At 39.8% G+C, this 14,854-nt stretch overlaps 1 protein-coding gene across 3 annotated transcripts in view; it reads right to left on the minus strand.

Moving 5' to 3' along the window:
• Window positions 1-14,634, minus strand: part of LOC102527302 (cytochrome P450 3A29-like) — a 38,032-nt gene extending 23,398 nt beyond the window's left edge. The window contains exons 1-6 of one of the 3 annotated variants that reach the window (XM_072943282.1): window positions 14,533-14,634; window positions 11,717-11,810; window positions 9,841-9,893; window positions 3,538-3,637; window positions 933-1,046; window positions 585-673 (exon numbers count right to left, since the gene is read on the minus strand). In XM_072943282.1, the coding sequence (XP_072799383.1) occupies window positions 585-673; window positions 933-1,046; window positions 3,538-3,637; window positions 9,841-9,893; window positions 11,717-11,810; window positions 14,533-14,603 (521 nt within the window). In that variant the 5' untranslated portion in view covers window positions 14,604-14,634. Of the gene's footprint in view, window positions 1-584; window positions 674-932; window positions 1,075-1,930; window positions 1,975-3,537; window positions 3,638-9,840; window positions 9,894-11,716; window positions 11,811-14,532 lie in introns of those variants that run through there. The other 2 variants (XM_072943280.1, XM_072943281.1) reach the window with 2 other exon arrangements.
• Window positions 14,635-14,854: the final 220 nt, after the last annotated feature.

Below are 14,854 nucleotides of genomic sequence, written 5' to 3' on the forward strand. Positions count from 1 at the left end.
TGTTCCTGCATAATTTTCTTTAAAAATTTCAATTTAGACAACAAATGCTGTGGTCACCCTACTCATAGCCTGTGCAGGGCCTTCTCCCTTTTGAGATTGAAGGAAGAACAAATGATGGTTAAAATTAATATTTAGTTTCTGCAGGTACCCTCAGAAAAAAAAAGTGAAGACATTTAAGTTGCTTCAAGTTCCATACTATAACATTTCTGCCCAACCCACTGCCTGCCAATATGTACCAAGAGGCTTCCCTCACCACCCTTCCATACCCTCTGCACTCAAAACTTTGGCACAAGAAAGTTTCTTCTTTCTAAACTTAGAATTTTTGTCTTCCAGAATATCCAAAGTGACAGTCACACAGATGAGTTAATCCTGGCTTACGTCCACAGGAGGAGACACTTTCTCTCTTGGGTGCTCTACCTTTTTGATGAGCCACCACTCCTTCTTGGGTGGATGGACCATTGGAAATGTAACACCACATACCTACTTCTGTCTGGTCACTAGAGTAACACAATAGTGGGAATTTCAGCTCCGTGGCAGGCAGCTGGAGCCACAGTGCCCGGAACACCAACTTCACCCCTACTTACTCCTTCATGGTGACGGGGTTGCCTTTCTCTGCTTCCTTCCTCATATTTCTCACCAACACATCTCCATACTGACCAATGATGGGGAACATCTAGACACAAAATACAACACCACCTGAGGTTAAGTACAGAGACTCAAGTCCTAGAAGGATCTGGTTTTCCTAAGCATGGATCAGGAAGTGACATTTTATAATGAGTCTTAAAATGTCTCTTCTAGGATGGAAAGATAAGACTGTTTTAAAGAAACTCAAATTCAGCAGACTTCTCCTTGGAAACAGACTATAATCTTATTTTTACCTGTCCCTAAAGTCATTCTTTAAGTTTCTAATAAAAGTCCTCTTCTTTTCTTACCTCCTTGAGCTTTCCACTGGTGAAGGTTGGAGACAGCAGTGTTCGTACTCTCTTCCATTGTTCATCCTCAGCCACAGACATGGCAGATTTCATAATTCCCCTTGGGCCAATGAACTAGAGGCAAAATCAAAACATCTTCACCCTATGTAAGTTTTTGAATTTTCAACAGTTGTAGAAAATTTCCCTTTTAGGGAACCAGTTATTCAACAAATATTTAGTGACTGTCAACTTAGTAGCATGTCCCATCCTAGGTGCTTGAGAAATATTTATCCAAAATGTCTATAGCTTCCTGTGAGGGCAGAGGTGACATCCAGCCACTTGATGTGGTTTCCAGCCTTTGCATACAAATCTCTTTTTTAAAAATTGTTTTATTGAAGTATAGTTGAATAGTTGATTTACAATATTATGTTAGTTTCAGGTGTACTGCAAAGTGATTCAGGTATTTTTCCTGGATTATTTTCCATTAAAGGTTATTACAAGGCATTGGATATAGTTCCCTGTGCTATAAAGTAAACCCTTTTGCTTGTCTATTTTATGTACAGGAGTTTGTATCTGTTAATCCCATACTCCTACATGACCCATGTGATAGGACACTGTTCTTCCAGGGGGACAGACAGGAATAATACATCCTTCACCCCCCCGGGGCTGTGCAGAGTAAGAGAGAACTGGTGACAGGGAGCCAGAGGGCTTCGGCAAGTGTGTACTGCCTCAGACCAGTCTGTCTTTATGTATATCGACAGCATGAGCATCAAAAATGTATGTCTCCCTGAGGGAGGGTACAGCTCAGCGGTAGAGTGGGTGCTTAGCTTGCACGAGGTCCTGGATTCAATCCCCAGTGCCTCCATCAAATAAACAAACAAACAAACAAATAAATAGTGGCTAACATGAAGCTTACATAAAACTTCTTATAGATATGAGTCTATTTTAAGCTTATAACGACTACAGGTTGTTCTCATTCAAATTCTCAATGCTTTTACTACCCTGCACCCTCCGCTTACCGTATGTGTTAGATGTCATAGTTTACTGAGTTTACAGTTGATCCTTGAACGGTCCAGGGGGTTAGGACTTTGACGCTCCTCACATCATAATAAAAATTTGCATATAACTTACGGTCAGACCTCCTTAACATGGTTCCTGTGTATCTGGGGTTTTGCATTCAGGGATCCAACTAATCACAGCCTGTGTGCCAGAGGACTATTTACTGTTGAAAAAAATGCTGGTGTAATTGACCCAAGCAGTTCAAACCCATGTTGTTCAGGGTCAAATGTACATCTTTTTATATTGTGTATTCATTAACAAATTACGTTAGCCACTAAGAAAAACCTGCAGCAGACACAGAAAAGACAAAGAGAAAGCAATCAAGGATATCACTATAAAGCAAAAATCATGGAATCAGAAAATATACTACAGGAAGAAGAGAAAAAGGAAGAACAAAGGATCTGCGAAACTCCTGGATTAACAAATGGCAACAGTCAGTCCTCGCTACAAGAATCACTTTAGATGTAGATGGACAGGTGAATGGATAACGAAAATGTGATACTCAGCTTTAAAAACGAAGAAAATCCTGCCATTTGAGATACATGGATGAACCTTGGGGACAACTTGCTAAGTGATTTAAGCCAGACACGGAAGGGCAAATATCATATGATCCCACTTACCTGTGAAAACTTAAAAAAAAAAAAGTCAAGCTGAAAGTAACAGTGAATAGAATGATGGTTCGGAGAGGCTAATGAGGAGTGAGGGAATAAGGTGAAGGGAAGACCCTGATGAGGGTACAATTTTTCAGTTATAGGATGGATCAGTCTGGGAGAACTAATGTACAGCCTGGTGAGTACAGTTAATAATGCTGTATTACGTACCTGAAATTTGTTGAAAGATTAGGTTTTAAATGTTTATATGATATACACAAAATAGGTAACTATGGTAATTAGTTTATGATAATTTTTCTCAATGTATACATATATCAAAGTATGTTACATACATTAAATGCATATAATTTTATAGGTACAAAATATATAAAAAATTTTCAATGGTGAAAGACTGAATGTTTCACTCTGTTCAGGAACAAGACAAAGATTTCCACTCATCATTCTTAGCCAACATCATAAGAAGTCTTAACTAGTTCAGTTAGCACTAGCTAGCGCAGCAAGAAAAGAAAAAAAGGAATGAAAGACATAAAGATTGGAAAGGGAAAAATAGAAGCGTTCCTCTTTTCATGTGACATGATTGCCAACATGGAAAATCTCAAAGAAAATAAAAAGAAACTCTATAGAACTAATAATTGATCTCAGCATGGTAGTGGCGGGAGTTACACAAAGCCACGTAAACACTACGTCTGCACAGAGCAACACACACACACAAACAAGTGCACGAGAAACTGATGAAATCCGAACAAGCTCTGTGGGTGGCATCAACGTCAGTTTCCTGCTTTGATACTGTACTATAATCATGCAAGATAGTAAACTTGGGGGAAAAGGATGAAGAGCAAATGACATGGCACTTCCCTGTATTTTCCTCTTTTGACAACATCCTGTGAATGAATAATTATTTTAAAATAAATATTTAATGATACATAAAGTTTTAAGCTAAAAAAGGGGATGCTTACCCTCCGATTTGTGAAGACAGAATAACATTCTTTCACTAGTACTGTTTTAATCATGTCTGGATCTGTGATCGCCAACACAGGCTGTCGACCGTCATAAATCCTGTGTAGGGAAAACAGAGCTGATTAAATTCAATGAGCCAGTTTCTGCAGCTGGAGCCACACCTGGAGTCCAGACTTTCATCCTGATGTTACATAATCCTTACTCCTAGAGATCGTGGTTGGAAAACCATTAGAACATTTGTTAAGTCTAGGTGGTTTGTACATGGTAATTTCCAACACTGCTCTCCAAAATTTTTATATGTTCAAAATGTTTCATTATCAAACTGGAAGCTAGTTTAGTAAATACTTGAAGGCAAATAAATTAAGTAAGAATTAAAAATAATTAATTTGATTACTAATAATTAATTTTAGATATTCCATGCAAATGGAAAAGCCAAAAAAGCAGGTGTTGCAGTACTGATTTCAGACAAAATAGACTTTAAAACAAAGGCCATAAAGAAAGATAAAGAGGGACATTTTATAATGATTAAAGGAGTGATACAAGATGAAGACATTACACTCGTTAATATATATGCACCCAATATAGGAGCACCTAAGTACATACAAGAATTACTAACAGAGATAAAGGGGGATATTGATGGGAATACAATCATAGTTGGAGATTTTAACACTGCATTAACATCACTAGACAGATCTTCCAGACAGAAAATAAACAAGGCAACAGAGAAATTAAATACTACAATAGAAAAACTAGATTTGGTGGATATTTTCAGAGCTTTACACCCCCAAAAAATAGAATATACATTCTTTTCAAGTGCACATGGAACATTTTCCAGGATCGATCATGTACTTGGACACAAAAGAAACCTCAACAAATTTAAGAAGATAGAAATTATCTCAAGCATCTTTACTGACCACAATGCCATGAAACTGGAAATCAACAACAGAGAAACAAAGGAGAAAAAAAGAAAAGCATGGAGATTAAACAATATGTTATTGAAAAAACAATGGATCAATGAGGAAATCAAAGCTGAAATTAAAAAATACCTTGAGACAAATGATAATGAAAGCACAACCACTCAAAACCTATGGGACACAGCAAAGGCAGTGCTAAGAGGGAAGTTTATAGCGATACAGGCCTTCCTCAAAAAAGAAGAACAATCTCAAATAAACAAGTTAACCCACCACCTGAATCAATTAGAAAAAGAACAACAAAAAGCCCCAAAAAGCAGCAGAAGGGAGGAAATAATAAAGATCAGAGAGGAATTAAATACAATAGAGATTAACAAGACCATAGAAAAAAATCAACCAAACCAAAAGCTGGTTTTTTGAAAAAGTAAATAAAATCGACAAACCTCTGCCCAAACTCACAAAGAAGAAAAAAGAGAGAGCACAAATTAGCAAAATAAGAAAGGAAAATGGAGAAATTACAACAAACAAAATAGAAATACAGAATATCATACGAGAATATTATGAAAAACTATATGGAACTAAACTGGATAACCTAGAGGAGATGGACAAGTTTCTGGAAACATACTGTCCACCAAAACTGAATCAAGAAGAAACTGAACACTTGAACAATCCGATCACTAGAAAGGAAATAGAAATAGCAATTAAAAACCTCCCTACAAATAAAAGTCCAGGACCGGACAGCTTCACCGGGGAATTCTACCAAACATACAAAGAAGAACTCATACCAGTCCTTCTCAAACTCTTCCAGACGATTGAAAAGGAGGGAATACTCCCAAACTCATTCTATGAAGCCACCATCACCCTGATACCAAAACCAGGCAAAGACACTACAAAAAAAGAGAATTATAGGCCAATATCACTGATGAACATAGATGCCAAAATCCTCAACAAAATTTTAGCAAATAGAATCCAACAACACATAAAAAAGATTATACATCATGACCAAGTGGGGTTCATCCCAGGGACACAAGGCTGGTTCAACATATGCAAATCAATCAATGTAATACATCACATCAACAAGAGAAAGGACAAAAACCACATGATCATCTCAATTGATGCAGAAAAAGCATTTGATAAAATTCAACACCCATTTATGATAAAAACTCTCGCCAAAGTGGGTATAGAGGGGACATATCTCAACATAATAAAAGCTATATATGACAAACCTACAGCCAGTATAGTTCTCAACGGTGAAAAACTCAAAAGCTTCCCACTAAAATCTGGGACAAGACAAGGATGCCCACTCTCACCACTCCTATTCAACATAGTCCTGGAAGTCCTAGCCACAGCAATCAGGCAAGAGAAAGAAATAAAAGGGATCCAAATTGGAAAAGAAGAGGTAAAAGTGTCATTATATGCTGATGACATGTTACTATATATAGAAAACCCTAAAAGGTCCACACAAAAGCTACTAGAGCTGATTGAAGAATTCAGCAAGGTAGCAGGTTACAAGATTAATGTTCAAAAATCAGTTGCATTTCTTTACACTAACGATAAATCAACAGAAAAAGAAAGTAAAGAAACAATCCCCTTTAAAATAGCACCCAGAGTAATAAAATATCTGGGAATAAATCTAACCAAGGAGGTGAAAGAATTATACACAGAAAACTATAAACCATTGATGAAGGAAATTAAAGAAGACTTTAAAAAATGGAAAGATATTCCATGCTCTTGGATTGGAAGAATCAATATTGTTAAAATGGTCACACTGCCCAAGGCAATCTACAGATTTAATGCAATCCCTATCCAATTACCCAGGACATATTTCACAGAACTAGAACAAATCATAATAAAATTTATATGGAACCATCAAAGACCTAGAACTGCTAAAGCATTACTGAAGAGAAAGAAAGAGGCTGGAGGAATAACTCTCCCAGACTTCAGACAATACTATAGAGCTACAGTCATCAAGACAGCATGGTATTGGTACCAAAACAGACACATGGACCAATGGAACAGAATAGAGAGCCCAGAAATGAACCCATAAACCTTTGGTCAACTTATCTTCGACAAAGGAGGCAAGAATATACAATGGAATAAAGACAGTCTCTTCAGCAAATGGTGTTGGGAAAACTGGACAGCAGCATGTAAAACAATGAAGCTAGAACACACCCTTACACCATATACAAAAATCAACTCAAAATGGATTAAAGACTTAAACATAAGACAAGATACAATAAACCTCCTAGAGGAAAACATAGGCAAAACATTATCTGACATACATTTCAAAAATTTTCTCCTAGAAGAAATAAAAGCAAGAATAAACAAATGGGACCTAATGAAACTTACAAGCTTCTGCAGAGCAAAGGAAACCAGAAATAAAACAAGAAGAAAACCTACGGAATGGGAGAAAATTTTTGCAAGTGAAACCGACAAAGGCTTGATCTCCAAAATATATAAGCAGCTCATACGACTCAATAAGAAAAAAATAAACAACCCAATCCAAAAATGGGCAGAAGACCTGAACAAGCAATTCTCCAAGGAAGACATACAAATGATCAAAAAGCACATGAAAAAATGCTCAATATCACTATCAGAGAAATGCAAATCAAAACTACAATGAGGTATCACCTCACACCAGTCAGAATGGCCATCATTCAAAAATCCAAAAATGACAAATGCTGGAGAGGCTGTGGAGAAAGGGGAACCCTCCTACACTGCTGGTGGGAATGCAGTTTGGTGCAGCCACTATGGAAAACAGTGTGGAGATTCCTCAAAAGACTAGGAATAGACTTACCATATGACCCAGGAATCCCACTCCTGGGCTTGTATCCAGAAGGAAATTTACTTCAGGATGACACCTGCACTCCAATGTTCATAGCAGCACTATTTACAATAGCCAAAACATGGAAACAGCCTAAATGTCCATCAACAGGTGACTGGATAAAGAAGATGTGGTATATTTATACAATGGAATACTACTCAGCCATAAAAACCAACAACATAACGCCATTTGCAGCAACATGCATGCTCCTAGAGAATGTCATTCTAAGTGAAGTAAGCCAGAAAGAGAAAGAAAAATACCATATGAGATCACTCATATGTGGAATCTAAAGACTCATGGACAGAGAATACAGACTTGTGGTTACCAGGGGGGTAGAGGGTGGGAAGGGATAGACTGGGATTTCAAAATTGTAGAATAGATAAACAAGATTACACTGTATAGCACAGGGAAATATACACAAAATGTTATGATAAATCACAGAGAAAAAATGTGACAATGAGTGTGTATATGTCCATGAATGACTGAAAAATTGTGCTGAACACTGGAATTTGACACAACATTGTAAAATGATTATAAATCAATAAAAAATGTTAAAAAAATAATTAATTTTAGGAGAGTCCACTCATTCATTTTTGAAGATCTATCAGAAGCATGAAAATGCATACAAAATCTGTAGACACAATGACCATAACTATGGAGCAATGTATCTACAAATGGAAGAAGATTTGAAGTTCTCAAAAGTGAAAGTAAGATTACCAAAGATTTCTTTGCTCTATTTTCTAAAATTTGCTTTCTAGTTTATAATTTCTTGAAGGAAATATTATTTTAACTAATAAAGAGATATCCTTGGTAGCATTAAGTTTAGAAAAATCTGAAACAAAAGGACAAAGAATAAAATAATTTGGAGCATGTATAGTTCATTTAAAAACATATATTCATTTTATTACTTACTGTGCTCCACGTAGGTGACATCCCTTAGCAGGAGGGCCGGTCCCCTCCTGATGCACCTACCACACAAAGCTGACTCCTCACATGTAATACATCCCCGTGTGACTTGATCTCCTGACTGTCAGGATGGCCACTCATGGGAATGGGCCACCGGCATGAGGTTTACTGTAAGCTAATTACATTGTCTTCTGGCATTTTGTTTCCCACTATCAGTCATTTGCAATTGCTAGAACAAATTGGAAGAGTTTCTACAAGTCAGCTATTCTTTCTTTGACTAGACAGAGGAATTTCAAATGGTTTTACCATCACACATAAAAATACATGAGAATGACTTAATTACTGCTGCCCATTTCCAAAAACTAAAACTCAGAGGATTTAAGTGGGTGTCATGTGTATTTAGTGCCGACCTTTTGATAGAAGTGAGTGAGGAGGCACCTCACCTGCTCTTCCATTTGATCATATTTTCAGTTGATCATATTCCTTGCTGACTGCCTTCTTCCCATTATGTTTTTTCCAAAAAAAGGGGTATACGAGGGATAGTGGTTTACAGTAACACTTTGTATTTATGATGTCACACCAGCATTAGTATTTAGTATACCACCAGATAAAATTCAGATTCTTGGACCCCATCCCATATTCCCCAGATATGGAGTTCCTGGAGGGGGAAGCCCAGGCCTGAATTTTTCACCTGCCCTCGCAGGGGGTTCTTATTTACACCCAAGCATAAGAACTATTTTCTAAAGAGAGAACTGGGATCCACCATGAAAAACTGACTCCACCCTGAGCTCACAAGCATTAAATGTTGGAGCTGGTCCAGTGGCAATCCAGTGCCATGTGCTCTTTCACTCAATGACGTTACCCTTTTGGGCCATGCCAGCTCAGCAAAGCCCTGTAGTTTCTGAAGAGTTTTCAGAAGCAATGAAGAAGTATGGAGAGGTAAAACCTTCTCCCTCTTGCTTTTGGCAAATAATCACTACATTACACCTCTCCTGCTGCTCTCACCAAACCCCTAACATCTCTGGAAGTCTATCAGCCCACATGACATGCTCTGGGTTGGGTAAATCCCATATCTCTTCAAAGTCAGAGGAAAAGAGTAGATAAAACAATAATCAAATACGCTTCTACTGGAAAGTCTTGGCTTAAAATTTTAAAAGTTTTAAAACTCCTCTTGTGGAGAAAGTAAAAAGCTCAGCAGAAATGTTTTGCAGTTCTGTTTACCTGTAACCTCCAGTTCTTTTCCCAAAGGACATAATATATCCAAAATTTAAATAAAAGATTTTTGGCTTTTGTTGAAAATGAATCATGTGGGAGAGGTGGAATGGAGCAAATATGAGTGATCTGAAATAATGCATTTTATGGCAATAAAAGGAAGGAAAGAAAAATGAAGAAAAGGGGAATCGTGAGACACTGGACAGAAAGTGATGCTAAGAGTCCCTGGGCCCTCAAAGTCTGGAGGAAAGTGATGGCCTGCAGCTCTCCGGGCCTGACTCACTGCAGACCTGCACACCCGGTGACATGGGGGGTCCCTGGTAGAACAACCTCCCAGAGCTTTCTATTGATGGTTTCAGCACAAGCAGCTCTGCACTGAGACTGTCCTCCACAGTGTGGGGGGCCTCACCATAACAAGTCTATTCAATGGAAGTTTCCAGAATACTCACCCCCATATTTTTCCATACTTTTTAAAACATTTACTGTCAAAAGCCCAAAAACCCTGCAAGAAAAAACAAAAAATTAATTATTAAACTAAATAAATTAAATCCTACCTCTAATTGGGACAAAAAAGTCTTGAAAACCCACGAAATCAGGCTTCCTGTTTCACTGGCAGTTGGAGGGAAGCTCTCATTCAGATGTCTTAGGGGAAAGGAGGGAAAATAGAGGAGATATTTGAAGCAGAGAATTTAAAGTAACTTGATTTTTCTCCAACTGCTGTAGATACTAAATGACTAACTTTGCCTATGAATACTAAGTACCTCCTCGTCTTCTCTGAGAAAACTGAAGTTTAGGGAAAGTTAGGGTGGCCCGTACACACTTTCACCTTCTAGTTGAGCATCCTTTTCATTTATCTCATGAGCTCTGTCTAGAATTCTGGCAGAATTAGGAGGTTAAATACAACAGTGACCTCTGTTAGTCAAACAAATATAAGTAAGTCTAGGACTTTTGAATTGAGTGAGAAAGTGAGTGAATGAATTAATCACAAAGTAGACTCGCCTTCTAACTTTCCAGCTCAACACGAAATAGAGGGGAAGACACAACAACTCCACAAAGACAGTGGGAATTAAAACACGTGCCCTGAGTTTTCTCTTCCGTAACTTAAAAAAAAAAACCCAAACTCCCTATTGTTAAGTTTCTGCTGTGATATTTGATGGTGTAATTATGCAAATGAAGGTCCTCGAAGTGTGGGTCTTGGAGTGCATTCACTAAGTTGTTCATATGGGGAAGGTGGAAAGGAAATCGTTGCCTTTTCAGAAGGAACAAAGTTCAAGCAGTTCTTAGGTGGTAATGAGACAATGAAGGCTCAGCTGGGAGAATGAGGATCTGAGAAACAAGCCTCAGGTCTGCAGGAAAGGAAATCTGAGGCAGAGAGCAGCCTGCGCACGAGGCTCTGCCCCTGGACGTCTGGGCACTTCTCTTGAGGGACCAGGCCCCAGACGAGGAGGCATCAGAGCTGGATTAACATCAGGGCTCTGCTGGAATTCACAATCCATCTGTCACTTAGTACATTCCATTCACTTAAATTAAATTTATAATAATTCTGTCATGCATGTCCTTTCTAATGATTTTGTATAAGTGATTCTGACTTGTTTTTAAAAAACCACAAGTCACTTAGTGGTTAAATATCTGAAATAAATAGACAACCACCAGTCATCTTCTCTGTTATCCTCACTCCTTGCATAGACTCACCCACAAGGTAGCTCATTTGAAGGCACAGAAGTAAAGCAGAAAGATTTTGTTCCATCTCTCAAAACAGAAAAGATATCATGGGCATTAAAGTGGAGTAGAGCCATGGATATAACCTAAGGCATTAGCAGATCTTGAGAGAATCCAATTATGTGCAAATTACCTGAAATTGAATACTCAGGCTGCCTTAGAAACTGAAGTGTCCAAGCAATCCAGGGGGAGGGGAAGAAAGGGTGCCAAGAGTTCTACTACCGACAGGAAAGTCCGGCCCTAGTGGGAACAGCTTGATGAGCCATGACTCAGAAAGCCCTTCGGGCTTCTCTCCTAATGCGGTGGGGCTGTACCTTCTTGAAATCTGAAGAAAATTCTCTTCACGATGCTCACAAGTTGGAGCTTCAAGCCCTGTGCTGAATCAGCCAGGGAGATGGGCTGTCTGCCTGAGACAGAACCTGAGGCTCCTAACAGCTGACAATGGAGCCTGGGGGAAAACTGGCCACGTGCTGAGTGGGGCCTACGATGCATTTCTGGAAAGTGTGAAACTTCAGAACCTCCTGAGAAGGGGCATTTTTATGATGAAACTCAGCTGGGATTTGCAACCATAAGAGAAGCAAAAGAGGGAGCTCAAACAGCACACACCTTTCGGTAGGCCAGGACGTTTCCAAAATAAGGCAGAGGTCTCGGCCCAGGAATCTCCAGCTTCTTAAAAAATCCATGTGAATAAGTCCCGTATCTATGAAGTGAATGAGAAAACCAGGTCACGGGGATTGTGGATTACGTCCTGAGGCTGGCCTGTCACTGACTTGCAACTGGCACGGTCAGTCTACAGAGGTAACGTGTAAGCGATGAATAAAAACAGCGACTCCAAAAGCAATAATTACTTTCACTCGTCATTTCCCTTCCCACCTCCACTGTGAGACTCACAAAAGGTAATGATGACTAGCTAAAAGCAACTAAAGTCTTCAGGGTCCCCATCCTAGAGTGAATACTTGATAAATATTTTGAATTTAAGTGCTCCTGAGAGGTTCAGGCTGGAATTCTTCCAGGGAAGTCACTCATGTTTATTTACTAACTTGACTCAAAGATAATCTGGAGATTCTCATCCTAGGTAGAAAGGGGAATTTTTTTTCTGTTCTAATAATGAGATGTAGCTTAACGGCATCCACACAATAACAGAGAGGTATTAGGAGCCTACTGTGACATTGTTCCATAGTTTGTTTGAAGATTTTTATGCTTTTCTTTCCCTCTATGCCCTGACCCCATTTTAGGATCTGGTTCTTCTTAAATCTATCTTCATAATCAGGCCTTGGAGAACAATAATGTTTTTATTTCTGTAGAATGAAACTGTGCACAAGGCTTCCATTACCATCATAGAAATGTGAGCACCTTCCAGCTACATCCAAGTCTATGTCGTCAGGCAATTTCATTGACTTGAGCTACAGAGAAAGGTGATTGACCCTTATTATCCCTGAATGAAACTATAAAGGAACCAATGACTATGGAATCCATTTCCAGATCATTCCTCCCCTCCTAGAATCTGGCCCTCCCACCTGTGAACTCACCAGCTAAACTGTGCCCCAGGCACACTCATTTTTTTTTCAAGATGCTCAGCCACAAAGCAGTCAGTTTATTGCCTCTCTGTGTCAATTATCCCAAAACCCCATTAAGGTTGGTGCTTCCTATGGCAGGTCTGCTGCCACTCATCTTTCATGTATCATGTGTGACACCTAATAACTCAAGGTTCTTGGTCCCTGCAAGCCTTCTCACTCTGGTGTTACTGAGAGATGACAGGGTGGAGGAGAAGAGAAGGAAGGAAGAGGGAAGAGGCTGCCAGCAATCATTTTAACCACAAGTTGCTAGGCCTCCAAGGCTAACACTGTACACATTAGGGAGGTATGGCTGAAAAGTATGCTGTGCATAAAGGGCTCAACATGCCCTACAAAGCACTTTTAGCTAAAACAGGGGGCCTTCCAAACTTCAGGTACCTTCCTGTGGACAGCAAAAGATGCAACGTGAGACATAAAATGAGTAACCATAAAATGTTCCAGATCAGTGGATTAAAACTTTCTCTCTTCTTTGGAAGTTAGACTTTAAGGTCTTACAGGATCCAAGTATTCTGCATAAATCCAGAAAATCTTATAATATGTGATAAAATAAACCTGAAAAACTACAAAAGAACTTGTGCTTGAAGGATGCAGCAGAGATACCTTGGCCAAGCCCAGCTGGGAGTTTGGATCTGTCCTCAAAAACAGAACGAGTCTTATGGCAATAACAAATCTCATATTACATAGAATAAATTAAACCATATAAATTAATTTTAAAATGTCATCAGACAGAAAATATGTTGCCACGATATCTGAATTCCTAACATTACTTTCAAAAATTAAAATGAGGCTTACCTAGTCTATGTTCATGTCATATTTCCTACTCTTAACGTAAGTGACGTTGAGGTACAGGTCAAATGTGACATGGAGGGAGCCTTCCCTACCCACTTGCTGGAATAGCTCCTCACCTAACCTGCTCCACGATGCCGGGGATCCCACCATTGGAAAGAGTCCATCTGCTAGACGGCTGATTCATCGGCCTGCACTGTACTTACAGGGAAGAACTATTTAAAAGCCAAATTAGATTTGGGGAATTGTGTCTTTGCAGGCTTAGCAGATTTCATATCATGGGGAAAATTAATTTCTGTGCTGATGCTAACCCTCCCAGAGACTGGAGGAAAAGAGGAAAGAAATGAAAATAATTCCAAGATTTCTGCCAAGTCACCTCTGGTCTACAGACTTCTCGTTTTGGGGTAGATAGCTCTACAAAGTACAGGGTAGAAGACTTGAGTCTTAGGAAGAGAGTGCCATGGGACGAGGCACAGAGACAGGGAAGAACTGAATCTGAAGAAAAGGGAGCTCGGTCTCCAGCCCCACAAAGACTGGGTGACCAGGGGCCTTGTGTAAATGACGCCTGGGGATGAAGGGAAGGGAGAAGAACCTCCCGAGTGATACAGGGGCAAGTCCTTCTAGAGATCTTTTGCAGCAGACACAGAATCCAGAAAATGAAAGACAAAAACCCAACTTACTTCTTCCTCTCTCAGGGTCCCTAGAGTTTGGGAAGGGAGTGAGGACCTCACTGCACAGGGGCCAATTTTTTTAATCTGCCTTTGCCGGATGCCGGTTTAGTCTAGGTCCACGCAAACTGGGAGTCAATTCAAAGATCATCCCCAGGAGAAAAATCATTGTTGTTGTTCCCTCCTAACTACAATAAAAGGAACTCGGGAGAGTTTTAACTCCTTCAACAGATCTGGCTAAAATCAGCAATCACCCCCTTTGGTGTTTGTAGCACTCACTGCTAAAGCAACTTCCCCTCCATTTACTTTGATCTTCAAACAGATAAGAGAAAGGGGACATGATTAGCCCCCCAAGTTGAGGTTACAGATGATATGAACCTGGACAGTTACTCACAGATAGAGCAGCGCCAGGCTGGTAGCCAGGAGAACCCACGTTTCTATGGAAAAGCTTGGGACCAGGTCCATGGCCACTGTCCTCCGTGACTCCCTCCTCCGGGTTCCCTCGCCGCTGTGTGCGCTGCTCTTCGCCTGTGAGCGAGGAGCTCCCCGTCCTGCCCGTGGAGACGCAGCGAGGCTGGAGGGTTTATGAGCTGGGAAGGGGGTGGGGCTGGAGCTGCAGCCAGTAGGAGGAATATCCACCCACCCCAAGCCTTGATAGTTGGCAAAACATCATGGACACTGCAAGTTTGACCTCCCTTGAACTAACAGCCTGTGAG

The sequence above is a fragment of the Vicugna pacos genome, chromosome 18 (assembly GCF_048564905.1).
Source record: "Vicugna pacos chromosome 18, VicPac4, whole genome shotgun sequence".
NCBI lineage: Eukaryota > Metazoa > Chordata > Mammalia > Artiodactyla > Camelidae > Vicugna > Vicugna pacos.